The sequence below is a fragment of the Rhinolophus sinicus genome, linkage group LG03 (genome assembly GCF_036562045.2).
Source record: "Rhinolophus sinicus isolate RSC01 linkage group LG03, ASM3656204v1, whole genome shotgun sequence".
NCBI lineage: Eukaryota > Metazoa > Chordata > Mammalia > Chiroptera > Rhinolophidae > Rhinolophus > Rhinolophus sinicus.
In genome coordinates this window covers 189,996,406-190,014,594 of record NC_133753.1, presented here as the reverse complement: position 1 = coordinate 190,014,594, position 18,189 = coordinate 189,996,406, and the positions used below count along the sequence as shown (strand labels likewise).

The 18,189-nt window shown below is 46.6% G+C and overlaps 1 protein-coding gene and 1 long non-coding RNA gene across 3 annotated transcripts in view; one reads left to right on the top strand and one right to left on the bottom strand.

Annotated features, from left to right (window-relative positions):
* LOC141570729 (uncharacterized) overlaps window positions 1-10,576 on the bottom strand; it is a 26,015-nt gene extending 15,439 nt beyond the window's left edge. The window contains exons 1-2 of the long non-coding RNA XR_012495176.1: window positions 10,422-10,576; window positions 4,347-4,798 (exon numbers count right to left, since the gene is read on the bottom strand). This is a non-coding gene — a long non-coding RNA (uncharacterized LOC141570729). The remainder of the gene's footprint in view (window positions 1-4,346; window positions 4,799-10,421) is intronic.
* OTULINL (OTU deubiquitinase with linear linkage specificity like) overlaps window positions 9,804-18,189 on the top strand; it is a 23,437-nt gene continuing 15,051 nt past the window's right edge. Inside the window, exon 1 of one of the 2 annotated variants that reach the window (XM_019753535.2) lies at window positions 9,804-9,957. In XM_019753535.2, coding sequence (XP_019609094.2) covers window positions 9,807-9,957 — 151 coding nt within the window. In that variant the 5' untranslated portion in view covers window positions 9,804-9,806. Of the gene's footprint in view, window positions 9,958-14,848; window positions 14,898-18,189 lie in introns of those variants that run through there. The other variant, XM_019753536.2, reaches the window with a different exon arrangement.

Genomic DNA, 18,189 nt, shown 5'->3' with positions numbered 1-18,189 from the left:
TGGTCCCCTTCCATCACTTGCTGCCCTTGCCCCTTGTCTTTGTTTAGCTTCAGATGGTATATAAGCCCAAATTCTAGCCACCTCTTTGGCTCACTCATTGCTGGTTACGCCCATGTGTATGAATGATGCACATGTTAACAAGCTTGTGTTTGTTTTTCTCCCATTAATCTGTCTTTTGCCTGTCTGATTTATAGGACCCCAGCTTAGGGACCTAAGACAAGTAAATGGAAAATATTCTTTCCCTCCCCTGTACGAATAAGCCTGGTGAAAAGTGACTTATTTATTCTAATGTCTGTATTCCAAATGCAGGGAAGGCTCAAGTTGGTTCTTTGTGGGTCATTGGCCCCTTCTTGTCCGGAAGCAATGAAGATACTCTAATGATGGGCATCGCACATCGTGGAACTGGGGAGAGGTAGGCATTCCCTGAAAGAAGGCGGCTGAGCCAACCCACCTCACATGCCCACAGCAGTGCTGAACCAAGAAAAGACAGTAGATGCAGGGGCACCACTTGGGAGCCAGGCTCTATTCTTGGTTGTCCCACTAAGTAGTTACATGACCTTAGAAACATTGATGGGCTTCTCTTCACCTCACTGTCCATTCCTTTCAAAGGAGAGATACAGATTAGAGTTTGTGATATAATCCAAGATTCTAAAATTTTCCCCTCTGTCCAGTAACAGTTTGTAATATAGAGGGTGCTCTGGATTGGACCTAGGGGTAGATCACAACATGATAATGGGAGAGAAAAGTGGAACCAGAGAGTAAATGGTCCAAATCAATAATTAACATTGATTAAACTTGGACGATGGGCAAGGCATTCTTGAGTGTCTTATTTGGATGATCACATTTTTAATTTCCAAGAATTCTTTCTTGTTCTCTAACTGATCCAATTTCAAAGCATCTTGTTACATCCAAGAAGTGCCAGGAATATAATCATCATTTAAAACATATGATCAGATGATTGTTAGCTGTTTTTCTTGTTGGATTTCTCTACCGTGGGCATTTGAGTGGAAAGTTTTCTCTCTCTGTTGAGTGCGACCTCCACAGTGACCTCCCCTCTTCCAAGAATATGATGCAACATTTTGCCCATTGGTGTTTCTTTTTTGATTTTTATGTGTCCTTCTTTTTTAATTCCTCTGGTCGTTTTGGGGTAGAAGAGGTGATTAATGCCCTCAGGCAGCCTGCCACTGGAACCACATCTACTAGTTTGGGCCTTTGGGTAATATTCATTTTTTTCTTTTTTCAATCTTGTTTTATTTAGCTCATGATATTTCTCGAAGGCTCACGCTGAATTGTGTGAGCTTTCTCTTTCTCCTCAGTAAAGTCTCAACAACCATATGGAACGTCCCTAGCATTGTGTCTGAAACATAAGAAGGGCTGAATGAAGACGTGCAATGCTTCCCCCCACCTTATCTTTACCTTATTTGTCTTACTATGTCTTACAATTTCCAGCTCTGGGCAGCCACTAAATAAGCTTTATCCTGAGCTGGGAAAGATTGTGGAGGTAGAGCACTTTGTCTCACCAGTCAAGAAAGGCGTCCGTGACAGGTAGGATTTCAGCAGGGCTTAAATTATGGGCAGAGACAGCTGGTGGAGCTGTGTTGGAGCACTTTCTGTCATATGTGTCACATGTATAGCTTTAAACTACGTATGTTTGAAGATCTGAGGGGCATGAGTGAACCAAAGGATTCTTTGAGGGTGTGTTGTCCAGAAAAGGATAGACCTTACCAACCATGAGTTTCCAAGAGCTCTTGTCGTTAACTCATGCATTCTTTCATTCTGCAAATATTTACTGAGTGATTGCAATGTGCTAGGAGGTGGGGCTACCCCATTGTATAAGACAAATAAAGTCTATGCTTCCTGGAGTAGCCCATCTCACAGGCATAAGGTAAAAAAGCTTTGCCTTCCATCAGGACTTTTATTGAGTATCACATAAATGTTACGCCCACCCAACAGCTCTTCCTAACCCCCTGTCTATTGTCACCTCCACCCCTACCCCACCACCACAGAGCCTGAAAAAGCTAGATCTTGCTTTCCCAGCTACCCCTGCAGTCAGGATAGTTACATGGGGCCATTCTGTACAGTGCTACTTACTGTACAGAACACTGTACTTACTGCACAGTGTTCCATTATCTACTGGAGCATCTGGGAAGGATTCCTGTAACTGGTGCTGTTTCTTCTCCTTCTTCCTCCCTTGAATTTGACACAGTGCTTAGAGCTTGAACAGCCTTCATAACAGAAGGACCAAGAGAATCACAGGGTAGGGAAGCAAAACCAGTTCCAGCAATGCCTGCTTCTGGGCTTCCTGTGACCTGTGACTCTTATTTATTTTATCCACTATAATGTAGATTTGTTGTGAGTCATAGCTGGAAACATTCTTAATTGACACACCAGGACAGCCATCAATGCAAACCCTTTGACCTTTTTCTTCCTTCTTAACATAAAACTTCAAAAATGTTCCCAAATGAAAGATTCTTTTAAAAGTTTAAATTTGCCATGGGCTGATCATTTACTTAATATTTTTGACAAAGCAATAAACTTCCCCCACTTGGTGATGATGATGGAGTAGACAACCAACATGGCAGCAAGCAAGAAAAAATCCTTGCAAGATCTATTAGCTTCAAGCTCAGATTCCAAAATAGGGCTTGACAACCCCAAGAATTGCCACGTGGCTGCTCTCTTGAGCAGAGGTGTGGGGACACAAGGTCTGATGCAAAGGGTGGGAAAGCAGGAAGACGCCTGTAGGCGTCTCAGTGAAAGGAAAGAACATAAATGCCCCTGGAGACACAAACCTCATCAACAACCCCCAACCCCTGAAGCTTCCTCAAAGACCATGCCAGACACGGAGGGATCAACGTGAGGGTCACAGAAGTTGAAACTGCAGCAAAAGTGAGTGTGACGACAGATATCCTACTATGAGCAGAGCAAAGATCATCCAACTACATCCCGCTGGCCAAATGTGGACCTGACCTTCTATGGTTTGTGAGCTGAGATGGCTTTTTACATTTATAAATAGTTGAAAGTAATCCAAAGATGAAGAATATTTTGTGACATGAGAACATTATATAAAACTTGAATTTCCTAAAGTGTTATTGGAACACAGCCATGCTCATTAATTTTACAAATTATGTGGGGCTGTTTTCATGCCATAATGGCAGAGTTGAGTGATTGCCATAAGAAAATATGTAAAAATGGCCTTTCATCTTATCACCCATGATAACAATCATTTGGGGTTTATTCTTCTAATATTTTTCTGTACATAAATATGTTTTTCACAAAATTTGTCTGCATATGCTATATTAGTATTATTTCAGATGCAGCTATCTGACAAGAAACCTATCTTAAATAGGAATAATTGAAAAATAATGCGAAGAGGAGGAGTTTTTTTGGCTCATCTACCTGCAAGACATAAGAATATTACTGCTTCAGGTATGGCTGAATCCAGGAGCTCAAATAATGTACTAGGGCTGTTTCTCCATCTCTGGGTTACATGTCCTTCAGACACATCTCAGTATCAGATAGGCTCTTTCCTTATAAAGACAAAAGGACTTCAGAAGTCCCCTTGCACCTTCAATACACACAGAAGCAATCCTTACAAGAGGAAAGAAAGAGTATTTCTTCCCAAAAATAAGGAAACAAATATGAGTCTTTCCAGTGTCGGTCAATATTTTTTGACACGATGGGTTTGATTTGCTATCTGGCATGTAATCATTTAGATGCAGCACATGTTTTTAAACCACCCTGTTTGTGGAAATTTTCATCTCAGAATCATGATTATAGGATTAGATGGGATTTCAGAAATCATCCAGTACCTTCTATTCCTTTTACAGTAGAGGAAATTGAGGCACAGAAAGGATGAGTGATTTCCCATTATCGTTCAAGTAATTGATGGTGGGAAGCCAGATCTAGATGGTTCCAAGATTCACTCTCTTCCACCAGTGGCTCTCTCTTAAATGTTAATAACACTGAGGCAAAATTCCAGTCTAGAAAAGCAGTCAACTAACAGCATGCCTGCATGGGGATGCTGAGAAATAAATGAGTCGGAGGAAAAAGAGCGATCTGTTCCTTTTTCACTACTCCTGGATTTACTTCTAAAATGGGAGCAGGGTGGGGGTGTAGACAAAGCCACAAAGGCTACCATTTGTTTGTTCCTCTTTAATGAAATATAAAAAAAGTATGCTTTGTTGGTTAATCAGAGCTGCAAGCCCAGTGAAGTCTCTCAAAATTTTAGAGATTGCAGCTGTCCATCAATTTTTACTCTTTCATCAGGTTATATGGCAAAATTGTTTTTCATTTGTATATTTCATGTGGCAAGGCTCCTACTGTCCCTGCAATCTTAAAAAGCTTACCAGGCATGAAGGAGGAAGTGCCATCATTCGGAAGGCGGGTTCGTTGACAAGGACATCTGAGTACTCAGAGCCCATTTGTAGAGAAAGGGAAGCAGTCTCCTTGCAGACTCAAGGAACTGGTGATGAGGAGGAAAATGGATGATAAACCTTGAAGAGAGGCATAAATCCTACATTCTGCATTCTGCACCTGCTCATTCAGTGTCCAGCAGCCGTGGAGCAGGAGACCCAAGGGAGACTGAGATCTTTGTCCCTGGCTTCGGGAGCTCCCAGTCAAGCGTGGAGAGAGACGAGGACTTGGTCAAGTGGCTCCCAGCATACGGGTGCAGTGGGAGCGAGGGGAACACGTGGCGGGTGGTGGGGCCAGGTTGCTAACTCATCGTGGATGGTCCAGAATTGCTTCCCAAAGGAGAGCGGATTGAGCGACGTCTGGAAGGCCCACGGGAGTCACCCAGCTGAAAGGGACAGAAAAAGCACACTCAGGGGGTGCAAACACCAGGCTCAAAGGCCAGAGACAGTGAGTGAGCACCGCTCAGTGCAAACCACAGGCAGGACAGATGGCAGGAATTTGAGAAGCAGTGAAGCTGTCTAATTAAAAAAAAAAAAAAAGAAAAAATTAAGGAAATGCTAAGTTCTGGTCTGGACCTACACAAAATCGTGAAGTTCTTGTCCACAGACACCACCCCCACATCTTTCAATTCCCTTTACTGCTTTCAGCTGACCTCCTGCACCCCATTTAGCCAGCATTTCAGCTCTTTTTGCCCTCTCCTTGTCAGCATCTGCTCTTGGAGCTTAAGGCTTGTCGACCCTAAGGTGTAAATGACAGATAGGAGGGCCTTGTAATCCAGTTGACTGGTATTATTTTTACAGGAGACTAAACCCCAGACCAAGGAACACATTTTAAATTGTAGCGCGTGAGGTCCTAGCTTGAACAGCTTTAAAGGGCCCAGTGTGAAGGAGTCCAGAAGCTACCGCCTGTGCCCTCGGGACGGTGTTAGGGTTCTTTAGTCTTGCTTCTCTCCTGCCATGTTGGCCCCTCTCTCAAGTGCTCTTCGTGCTCTTCCTGCCTGTGTAGGCTTCGCCTCTTGGCTTCCCTATGTCCGCCTTGGCCCTCTGGATTTCTCAGCATTGGTTGCGAAATGCCAGCTTGGGTCTTGGCCTCATACTAGCTTCACCACTGCAGCAGTTGCTCACTGCCGTGCTCTGATGGTGGACCTGGGGCATCTCTCCCATCCCCTGGACTGGCAGGTTGCCAGGTGGACCGGTTCTCCGAGCCTCTGCTCAGCCAGGAAAACGATCAGACATGGCTTTCTGGGAATCATTCAGTTCTTGGGAAGTCATTTGTACTTTTTAGAGGATATTTTCTATACGGCCCTGGGTTCAAATCCCAGGCTACCATTTAATAACTGAAATACCTAGCACAAGATACTGTAAATCCTTTGTGCCTTGGTTCCTTTGTCTGTATATTGGGAACAATAATAGTACATATCTCAGATAGGGGGTTGAATTAATTAATACATGCAGAGCATTTAGCAGAAGCCGCCACCACCTAAGTGCTCACTTATATTCTGCCACCATCTTCATCCTCACCACCATTAACCTCTACCCATTGTATTCTGTTATAAAAATCTAACCCTAACTGATGTTAAAATAAAAGTTTTTATAGTTATTCAGGGACTTCGTGTAATTAAGGAGCAACATAGGCTCAGATACGATGCAGAATTAAAGTTGAAAGATAAGGGTTTCTCAAATTTTTAATTGTTATGGATATCAACAGTGATGGCATAATATTTTCAAAGAGAATGAATAGTCAGAGGACTTAAACGGTATTTCTCCAAAGAGACTATACACACGCCTAATAAGCACATAAAAAGATGTTCAACATCGCTAATCATTAGGGAAGTGCAAGTAAGTTGAAACCACAGTGGAATGCCACTTCACACCCATTAGAATGATTATTATTATTTTTTTAAGCGTAGAAAATAACAACTGTTGGTGAGGATGTGGAGAAATTGGAGCCCTTATGTATTATTGGCGGAAGTGTTTTCTGCTGTGGAGAACAGTATGGACGTTCCTCAAAAAGTTAAGCAGAATTACCATATGATCCAGCAGTTCCACTTCTGGGTTTATACCCAAAATAATTGAAAGCAGAGACTCAAAGAGATGTTTGTATACCTATGTTCCTCGCAGCATTATTTAGAATAGCCAAAAGGTTGAGGCAACCCTAGTGTCCATTGATGGATGAATAGATAAACAAAATGTGATCGATACATACAATGGAATTGTGATCATTCTACAACATGAATGATTCTTGACACTACGCTAAGTCACATAAGCCAGTCACAAAAGCACAAATGCTGTATGATGCCACTTACATGCAGTGCTTGGAGTAGTCAAGTTCAGAAAGTGGAACGATGGTGGCCAGGGGCTGGGCCTGACGGCTGGGGAGGAATGGGGACTTACTGCTTAATACGAAGGCGCACAGGTTCAGTTTGGGAAGGTACAAAAGCTCTGGAATGGATGTTTGGTGATAGTTGCATAACAGTGTCAATGTACTTAATGACACTCAGCTGTACACCTAAAAATGATTAAGATGGTAAATTTTATATGTTCACCTCACACACACAAAGCACAGTGAAGTTGGATGAGGACACTTGAAAGTGAGTACAGGTGGGAAAACTGCACTGATTTTTAGTAAGTCCGTTCTTAGTAAACCCATCTCACCCAGGGCATGGGTCCACCATCACAGCATGAGAGTGAGTAGGAAGAAGTAAGTCCAGTCGTTACCTTCACTCACACAGTCACTTATGTTTTCATTCAATCAGTACTGATAAGTGCCTTCCAGCTGCCAGGCACCACTCTTGGTACAGGAATTATAGCAACTGACCAGTAACGTCCCTACTAGACGAGGATGTTTAACCAGAGGTCAGTCAACCACGGCAACTCTCCATAGAAATGAAGACTGCAACTGCCGCCCAAAGGTTACAACAAGTTCCTCCATTCTCAGAAGCAAAGCCAACGTGCCCTAGCCTGTGGCTGACCCAGATATGGATGAGTGACCCTTGAGTAAAATGAAAGTTTTGGCACAGCGATGGAAAATACATTTTGCAATGTCTTCAAAGGTTCTGGATGTTCACATTCCATTTCCAGAGTTCAAATAGTCAAGATAACTTTGTGAAAACAAAAATTCTAAGAAAATATTTGCTAAGGGCTATTGACCAGATCTTGTTAGTTTGCTTTTGGCCTTCCTGCCTCCCTCTGTCCCTTCCTTCTTCCTACCCTCCCTCCCTTCCTTACCTCCCTTTCCTTCCTTCCTTCCTTCCTTCCTTCCTTCCTTCCTTCCTTCCTCCTACCCTCCCTCCCTCCCTCCCTCCCTCCCTCCTTCTCTCCCTCCCTCCCTCTCTTCCTCTCTCTCCCTTCCTTCCTTCTGATCTGGACAGTGTCACGATCCTTACTGTGACAGACTGAAGTAGCCGCTGCCCGGCCCCTCATTCTGAACTCTCCAGCATCACAATCATGTGGCTTTTAATCACAGTGCTGGGCACTACCTTTGTTTTCAGTTGTTCTAAGATCCATGTTTTGGTAAATGCAATGATGTGTGTCAATATTTTAGCTAAGACCACTGCAACAATGGTCTCTGTTGAGTGTGAGCTTTAGCTGGCCTCACGTATTCTCGATTTACCCCTTTACCAATATTCAAGCTCTAGATCAGAGTTCTTGCCCCCCAAAAGTTCACAATCTAGGTTTTTTATTAAAAAAATCAATAACCTCATAATTGTTAAGACATGTAGTAAATCACACATGGGTAGACCAGAAAGCCAATCACAAATCTCTATGAGTAGTCATGCCTTTTATTTGGTGAATATTTATATGGTATTTATTATGTGTCAAACATTGCTCTAAGGATTTTGCAAATATTTAATCACTTCATCCTCATAACAATCCCATGAGAAAGATGCTCTTAAGAGCCCCATTTTACAGATGAGAAAACTGAGGCACAAAAGGTAAATAATTGTGCAAGACCATGTAGCTAGTATGCAGCTAAGCCCGGCAGTCTAGGTCTAGCTCTGTAAGTACCACACTAAGAGGCTTCCCTCTGCTTTTGGAGTGACAATGAACATTATAGCAAACCACAAAATCCTGAGCATGAATTAATTGAAAGGATTTTAGGCTGAGTCTAAACAGCTGGTTCATAAATATTACCTTGTGGGAGGAGGAAAGTTACTGGCTAATTTGTTCTGTGGTTAAAGGACTTAAGTAAATTTTATTACACCACAACAAATTAGTCCTGATGTTTTCAGCTTTCAACATGGACAATTCTACTCATCGCTGCAAATAACTTTGTTTAGCGTTAATTAGGCGCAGCAATTTAAAGTCATTTATTTTGTGTGAGTAACATGGCTGTCTCTCTACACGGAAGTCATGGTTTATGGCTGTCGAAAACTACCCCTCTGTGTTAAAATCTGATTTGGATTAAAGGGATGTTTTTTCTAAACATGAAGCAGAGTTGGGGAACGTTTTTGTTATCTTCTGTGAGTCACGGGTTGCAGAATGGTAGGGTGGTTGAGAGATTGGATCTAGGTTCAAGCTCTGCACTAACATTTACTGAGCCTGTGTCCTCATCTGTAAGCTGGAGATCATAACAGTACCCACCTCATGGGCAAGTGTGAGGATTAAATGAAATAATACGAAAAAGGTTTACCAGAGTGCCTGGTCTGATGTCAGCTGTCAGTAAATGCCTAGCATTATATTATTTGCTGTTGCTCTGATTCAGAAATTTCCTGGAGTTCCCAAAGCGCTGTGATCCTCTAATCATTTGCTCTGAGACTCAGAAAGGTGGGGAAATGATTCTGTTACTTGTAGACATTGCCCTTAGTGCACTGGAATCACGTAAAATTGCAGGGTGTTTTTCATCTTTCTTTAGTTATGGAACTTCTGCTTCAAAAGCTGCCAAAACATGCACATCCAAGTCTGTCTCTGGAATTGTGTGTATTGGAGAAAGAGGAAGTGTTCGCGAAGATTTTTATTTTCTTCCCTTTTTTTCTGAAAAGGAAAAGTCCATCTCACTAGGAAATTGGGGACAAAAGATCCTTGTTGTGAGAGTCTTTTTATCGTTGAGCTGTTTATTTTTACCCTTTACTACTCCCATAGTTTTTTTCTTTTTAAACCATTTTATCAGAGCACTAATTTTGTCAATGGCGCACATATTCCCGCTCCTAAGGTAAACTGTGAGCTCTAAGTAAGCATAACCCCATTCTGCTGACCCACGGGGAAATAAAGATCAGAAAAATTGCCCAATCTTGGGGAACAGGCCCCGGGCCAACAGCGACATCTGGATTCCAGTCCCACCAGTGCTGTGACGTAGCCAGAAAAGGGAATCCTGTGATTTCGCAGCGGAGAGGAAAACGGCACTGGTCCTCTCTCTCATCATCCCACCCTCCAGGTTTCTTTTCTTCCCACTCAATGGGCCGTCGATGTAAAATGCCAGAGAGGGGGCGGGATGGAAATCCCAGGATGTTTCCCGAGGAGCAGCTCTCGGATCCCAGAAGCAGCCTGTGCTACCGGGGAGCACCCGTCGCCCCCGCACAGCCGGAGCCCGCGCCGCGGACACCAAGTGAGACCCTCCCAATCCTCGACCCTTGGCCCCGCCCCCGGCCCCGCCCCTCGGCCCTACCGCGGCTTGCCATTGGCCGACCGACGCGTCAGTCGGTCGCCGGCCCCCGGCGGGTGCGCGGAAGGCCATCCCCGCCCGGCGCGTCCCGCGCTCCCCCCGTGGCCGGGAAGGGATCCCGGGCGCCGGCGGGCGGCCGCCGCGGCTGACAGACCCACGGGCGGAGGCTCCGCGCCCGTGCGCAGCGCGCGGCCGGCATGGCGGCGCGGAGGAGCCCCGCGGGCGCGGGCGCGGGAGCGGCCTCGCGCCCCCGCCACAGGTGGGCCGCGGGCGGGGCGGTGGGGCGGGCGGGGGCCGCGGGCGGCCGGGGACGCGCTCTCCTTCGCCCGCGGTCGGCGCAGCCCGGGGCTTGGCGTGCAGGGCTCGCGCTCCGAGGAATGGGGGACCTGGGGCGCCGGGCGTCTTACCAGGGCGGAGACGGTGACGCGCTGCAACCCCACAGCCTTGCAGGGTTGGGGCAGCCGTCGGGGACCGCGTTGCGTGTGCATAAGGACCAGGGCAGAGCTGTTTGGGTCCCTGCAGCGAGCGACCTGCGGAGGTGGGGAAGGCAGGTTCCTGGAAAGAGGGCCGGTCTTGCGGGGTGGGGGCGAGGGGCCCAGGCGGCGGTCGGGCCGGGCCCTGCCGCGGAGCAGCAGCGTGACTCCTAGGTGTCCCCTCTGAGCCCTTGATTGTAGTGGGAGGGGAGTCGATGAGTTTCGCGCCTGCCTTGCTGGCAGAGGATGTGGCCCACACACCTTCGCAGCAATCGAGACTCGCTGAACAACAGAGAACTGGCTTTTTAACAACAGTGTCACCAAGGACAAGCGCAGCAGCACAGTGTGGCACAGGTGGCGCAAATGTCGGATCGCTGAGATCCGGGGCTCGCCACCTGTGTCCCGGCCTCTGCGCCCCCGAGTTGGCAGCTGGGCCCTCACCTTAGAAGTGAACTCAGGTCTTTTCCCTGCCGTCCTTTCAGTCGTGCCCTCGAGTCCCAGCTCCAAGGAAGATGAGAAACGCTGCTTCTCAGTTTTGAGCGCGTTCCCTTTGTGTAACTCTGATGGCCACCCTAGGGGGATGAGCCCACCGGTGAATTTTGGAAGCATGCCGGTTCACGAACGCAGAGTTTGGGCTCCAGGTACTACAGAGTTTGGGCTCCAGGTACTGCAGCGTTTATGGGAAATTGGCAGGTGTCAGATATGCTTGTTGGTCCAAGTAGGAGTTTTTAGTTCACACAGCAAACAGGGGTTTCCCTATTGGGTGTAGTGGAAACAGCACCCTTTGGGAGTCAAGATGTGATTCTAGACTCATTCTGTCCAGGACTGTGTGCCTGGAAGCTGCAACCACTCTGGACTTCTGTGCCCTCATCTCTACAATGGCACTGGGCTGGCTGATCCCTAAGTCCCGCCCAGTTTAGAATTCTGTGATTGACTTACCTCCCACGCTCAAAAGTTTGGAGAAGGAACTCATTTTCCAACCTTTCTGCACCTTGGATTATTTTAGAATTAGCTAAATATTTTCTGTGGGTGTATTCATTTGAATTTTTTATTATGTTATTTTCTTCCCTTCTCCCTGCATCGTTTTGGCAGAGAAAGCAAAGTTGGAAATGGAGGTAGGGCCACAGCTGGTAAAAGCTGATTTGGGAGGTTTTGGAAAGGTGCCTACTCTAGGCTTAACATAATTACCAGGCGTTTTTCCTTCCAATGCACCAAATTCAAGGTGTGCCAGCACTGTGAGCCCAGTGAGAATTCTTTCCTGCTCCAGCCTGTGGGGTCTGCCGTTGGTGGGCGGCAGTGGAAGAATGTGATTCAAGGATCAGGTTATGGAAAAAATTTTTCCCCGAAACACAACTTCCAAGGACTTAGAAGCGTAGTTTCCCTTCTTTGCCAGTGGGGAAGGGGCGGGGGAACGTTTAAAACCAATTGCCAAAGCTAGGATGCCACAGGTTTTTAACCTACCCCTAACTCTTTTGGTAAGAGAGGTACCAAGATTTATTTTTGCGGTAATAACAAGTGATAATAAGGAACAGTTGACAATAAAAAGCAAACGGACAACAGCAGAAGAAAACCCACAGAATGGGCAGGGATGGACAGGGGGTTTTGGTAGCCACTTTTATTATTTCTTTTCTTTTTAAATTTTTTTTAGTTTCAGGTGTACAAAACAATGTAATAGTTAAGACATTTACTCCCCTCACAAAATTTAAGTGCTTGAATATTGAGAATCATTAACTAAACATTTGTATGTCAGAATCAGAATATGAGACAGGAAAGAGACAGTGAAGATCGTTTGGTTCAATGCCCTCAAGCCTGGAGAAGAAAGAGGAGGACGTCAGTTTCTCGAGCGAGACCTCCCCCAATTCAGAGAGATAAAGAATCTCATTTAACATCAGAGGTTGACTGTCAAGAAAAGAGAAGCAGACTGCCCTCTCCCTCTTGTCCCGATTACAGTAGACCTGAGGCTTGGGATTGCCACAGTGGGTACAGACCAGTTCCCGAGTGGTTCAGGAACGGAGGTGGTCAGGGGAGCTGGTGGTGGAAGCTCTTGAGGGAGCATGCTTTCAACAATTTGTGTCTCTTCTCACCCAGAGCAGAGAATGGTTCCTCGAGCATTTAAGAAAAGTGAACTAAATTCCTTCTTGCCTAGTAAAGAGAGAATCTTGCTGTAGGTCTTAGAATAACACCTAGCACACCTTGGGCATGTTTGTTGACCTGTCACAAGAAGGCCTCAACTTTCCTGTGACATCTGTAAAGTGACAGGAAAACTGAGTGCTCTGTGTCTTCCAAATCGACTGCTAGGACAGGCCGAAATGCCATGGAGGAAGCTGAACGGCCGATAGGAAAGGGGAAGTGGAAGAGATGGCAAGCCAGTGCCAGCGTGGGCTGGACAGAATCAGCCACCATCTCGGCACGGACAGCTGGATGGCACTGATGTCTGTGGACCAGACCAGCTCTTTGTCATTTTACTTGACAGTTAAAAAATGAACTTGGAGTTCAGTTTGTAGCTAAGGATTAGTTTGGTCACTCACTTTGAAACGCAAACATAGCCAATGGAATTATTAGTATAAATGTTGGGTCTCCCAGACTCAGGCGCATTGATTCCTTCTTCTGAACTCTGGAGCCGAGAGAAGAGTCACTGGAACTGAGCGAAAGTTTATTACATAAGTTTTATCCATGGTACATGCCTCTGTTTTGTTCTTTGAATGTTTGTTAAGCTCAGTTCTGGGTACTTAGCTGATTGTCGTGATAGGACTTGTACAGCGGATGCTTGTTGACCTGCCGTGTGCTGTCTTGTTCTTCGTGTTTTAATACTCCAGTGTGTTCTCCATGATACTTCACTGAGTGATTCACTCAATATTGAGCCTCTAACATGTGAAGGTACAGTTCTCCCTCTTTCCTCCCTCCCAGGCTCCTCAACCTCCCTACCCTTTGTTTTCACTGTTTTTTAGAAACTGGTCGCCTCCATGGAAGCCCTTGTGAAAAGTCTCTTTATCAAAACTACAGTTTCAGGTCAGCTAGTATAGATTTGTAGTACTGGGCATGAACTTCTAAGGTCGGGAGTGTTTGCTGGTATCTGTCAAGGCCTCATATATCGTCTCACATGCTCAGGGCATCTTTCCCCGTGCAAGTTTCAAGTAATATTTTGAGTTTAGTTGAACTTCAGTTGTTTCACAACTACTTAAAATCCTGTGCCTTGTGCCCCAACGTGACTACCTGGAACATGACTCTGAAACACGTTACCATGACGAGGCCTTAGAGGACGAAGGGGAACAGTGGTTAATGGCCTGGCGCCATTATGTTTCTTCACAGGGGAGGCAGCTGGGCTCCCGAGCGCCTCAGCTCTCTAGGGTGAGACCCTGAGTTCCTGACTCTGGTGCCTGTTCACTCCACTACCTGGAAACCATCCCACTAGGTGACCACTTCACATTCTCACTTCCTGCCTTTTATTTATGGGAGTATCATTAAGGGAAGGGAAAACACATTGGTGGCTCACTATTTCTGACATACATGTTAAAACTCAGGAGGGACCCCCCAGATAGACTGTTAGGCTTAAGCATGGTGGGATAACAGAACAACCCCAAATAAGTGAATCAAATTCATTTTTCTCATGTCAAAGCTTAGAGGTGGCTCCCCAGACACTAATCAGTCCGTGGAATAAGGAGCACAGGCTCCTTCCATTTGGTCTCCACCGGGCATGGCCCCGTGCCCACAGCTACTTCCTGGTCCATGACGGCTGCTGAGCATCTGTCATCACATGTATATTCCAGCTAGTCTGGAGCAGCAAGGGCAAGGAATGCATGCCTCTCCGCAGAGCCTTCTGAAAAGTGCATGTAACACTTCTTAGTCAGAACTCACAGGGCCATCCCCGGCACCTAGAGAGGATGGAAACACAGCCTTTATTCTGAGTGGCTACGTATCCAGTCAAAAGTCAGAACTCTGTTTCTGTGGGAGAAGAGAGAATGGATACTGGGTGAAGCTGGCACTGTCTGTCATGGAGACATATGGACTGGATCCTGATAACATGGATTCACTTTATTTATTCAACAAATATTTATTAACTGTTTACCGTGTGCGTAGGCACCAAGAAAACAGAGAGAAAACAGATACAGTCCGGTCCTTAAGACGTTTACCTACATAGGGAGACAGACACTAATCAAACACAAACACACTTGTGTAAACTGTGACCAGTGCTGTGAAGGAAAAGGACACTGTGTGCTATGAGAGGGTGTAACTACGACGGGACCAAGCCTGGGGGTTGGGAGTGAGTCAGAGAAGCTTTGCCCAAGGAAGTGACATTCGAGCTGAGAATCAGAGAATGAGGTGGGGAGGCAGGTAGTGGCCAGTCCTCCTGAGCAAAAGGAAGAGATGGGACAATAATGGGGAATCGGGCAGGCCACGAAGGCTCTGGAGGTAGGTGACCACCCATCCCTGTTTGCCTGGGACAGAGATTTCCTGGGAGGGGGACCTTTTCACTGCTAAACCTGGGAGAGGCCCAGGCAAGCCAGGATGAGTTGGTCATCCTCCCTGAGGTCCCACTACTAGTTGGGTTCCTTTATTATTAATTTCAGCAAAGTTCCTTTGTAGATAAGCATGGCTCCCAGCCATAGAAAAACAATTGACTAGTAAAAGGAGCCCATCACATGGGCCAAAGGGAGAGAGGCGTAAAGCACAGGCCACACTTACGTGTCTTTGGATGACGTGACCAGCAAGACTCTCCTCAATCTGCCAGGATTTCTCCTAAGTAATTTGGGAAATTAATTGGCATGTGATAACATATTGGAGATAACAGAAAGGTCAAGGGTGCAGGAAGCCTGTACTCCAGAGCGGTGTTTCTCAAAGCCGGCAATATGTTGGAATCACCCAGGAACCAAAAAAAAAAAAAAAAAGATGGGTGCCTGGTCCCCAGCCAAACACACCGGAAAGTGCGCAGTTGGGGCCGGGGCAGGGAGAGCCCCTGCTCGGTCACAGTGCCTTTCAGACTCCGTGTGCGTGTGCGTCGCTGGGGAGCTTGGAAATCTGTTTCTGTGGGACTGAGGGTCTGTATTTCTAAGTGCCCAGCTGGGTTGATGTTGGGGGTCCACAGACTTTGAGTATAAAGCTCTATAATATGTGATGAGTTTGTTTTGAAGCCATTGGTATCTTTTTAGGAGAGCAGACCTAAAGGACCACCTATAGGTAGATGGGTCCATGAGAGGAACAGGTAAAGGTGGGGAGAAGGACGGGGAGGCTTCCGCCATGTACTTCCATCAGTGGTGGGACCATCTCGACTTTCCATTCCGGGGGCAGTTCCTGGTTATGGAAGAACCAGCTCCCAAGGCTCCCGGCTAGGATGGTGCAAGAGGCGATGTGCCGTCATCTCTCAGACCTTGTTCAGAGGCCTTCCCAGCTCACGTAACTGGCTGCCGGGACTTGAGTTTTTTCTACAAGAAAAGCCACAAACATTTTTAAATAGGCGATGACCTGTCCATTGAATGTAAAACAGAACAAAACAAAAAAACGCCCTCCCCTTACTCCCCCCCAAAAATTCACACTGGCTACAGAGTGGAAAATGGCATTGGAGAAGGGAAGCTAATTAGAAGGTTTAGTCACCGTTAGGAACAGAGCGCAGATGCTTCTGATTAAGGGATAAAGCCGCAGGGGGTAAGTGGCTACTGGCTTGTCTCAGAGTGTGCCGTTAGGTTCTTCTCACATGTTTGTAAGTGATTTGTGTTGCGATGTGGAAGACAGGCTTAATTGTTAAGGTCTACGAGTCAGGAGAGAGAGCGCGCCACGAAAACCATGCAGGGTTGGAGCAGAGAGCCAAATCCAGTGCCACGAAATGTAGCAGGGATACGTCAGCCCCCGGGTCTCAAAGGCACAGACCTTGCACCCAGGACCTGGATTTCCCTTTCTTTCTTTCCCAGGTTCGGAGCGAACTGGAAGGTAGACAGGAGTCCAAGATTCTTAAATGCCAGCTCAGTGATAAAATCCTTCTGTCTCAGTTATGTTTGCTGGCAGTGCCCGAGCTGAACTCACCCCTAAGGTCAGGCCTCTCTCCCAGGGACACAGCAGGCCCAAAGCATCTCTCTCAGGCAGGCAGGCCCCGACAGGAGAGGGGGTGCACAGCTGAGGAGAATCTCCTACACCTCTCCATCATCTCTCTAATTTGGGGAAGAAGCAACGTGAGAGTGGCGGGCGGAGGCCAGCACCAGGTCTGCAGGAAAGCCCTTCCACCTGCGAAGGTGAGGACGGTGGAATGAAAGTGCCTGCGCCCCTCCCCTTGGGAAGATGGAGAGACACACTTCGGCAACAGGTCTAAAGACTTTAAGTTGACAGCAGTCTGAATGTCCGTGGATGGCGGTTTTATTTCTCAGCTGTACATCACTGATACAATTACAGGCTGCATCAGTTTGAGTGTATGATCCAGAATGCGGTGCAGCAAGCCACAGCCCCTGGGCCGTATCTGTCCCACTCAGTTACTTTTTTTTGATTAAGTTTATTGGGGTGACATTGGTTAGTAATAGTATATGAGTTTCAAGTATGCAATTCTATAATACATCATCTGTATATTGCAATGTGTACTCCCATTCACTATTATATGGCCTATGAACTAAGAATGGTTTTACATTTTTTAATGGTTGGAAAAAAAAAAAAAAAAGAATAACATTTTCTGACATGTGCAACTTACATGAAAGTCAAATCTCAGTATCCTTAAATAAGAGTTCTCTTGGGACACAGCTCCGCTGTGTATTGTCTAATGGCTGCTTTCACTTTGCCAGGGCAGATTTGCGTAGTTGGGACAGAGACCAGACGGCTGGCAAAGCGCAAACTTCTTACCTCTGACCCTGTACAGAGAGCTCACTGACCCCTGATCGAGAATGAAGAAGTGGGCACGTTGTTGAATGCCCTCCTGGTTGTGTCCCACTCGGGACATTGTGTTCTGACGTGGGGTCTCATTTAAGTGCCCGGGATAATGAAGAGACGGTTGCAAACCATGTCCTGTGAGGACCGGTGGAGAGAACGGGGAATGTTTAGAGAGAAAAGGGCACGATGGAAATCGTAGCTGCCTTCTAAGTTTGTGCTTTTCAATTGTTTTGAATTCTTCGATGAGCATTCCTCAGGGCAGGCAGTTCTGTAGTTAGTTCAAAGTGCACTGACCTTGAGTGAGAACATATGGGTTCAAGTTCAGACTTCTTGCTTTCTCTGGGCTTAGGTTTCTTCACCCCAAAGATGAAGTGTGCATGTGACAGCTTATCGGATGACCAGGTCCACAGTGATTAAGGTTCAGCTTTCGCCTTAGAGGCACTTTCAGGCCTATAGGGGACACATCGTGAATACATGGACCCCAGCGGCAGTGTGGACAGAGCTCAGAGCTCAGAGGGAGCGGTTCTGCTGAGGGGCTGGTGCATGTCAGGCCTTGGAGAGCCAGTGGAATCCCATCCCCTTCAGCCCAACACTCTGTGGTTCTGAGAAAGGTTCACAGGTTGTCATACAGGAGAGGAGTCAGACGTTCCTCGTGACCCCAAGCAGAAACAATTGGTGGTTACAGATCTGATCCCATCCACCTCTCTCTTAAAACCCTCCGGGGGCTTTCCTTGCTCTTCAGTTAAACATCAGTCTCAAAAGGCCCTGCTGATCTGAGCCTCGCCGGCCTCCCCTGCTTTCCTGGCCTGTGCGGTCCTGTCCATCCCCTGGGTCTGAGATCCTCCCCTCGTCCTAGGGG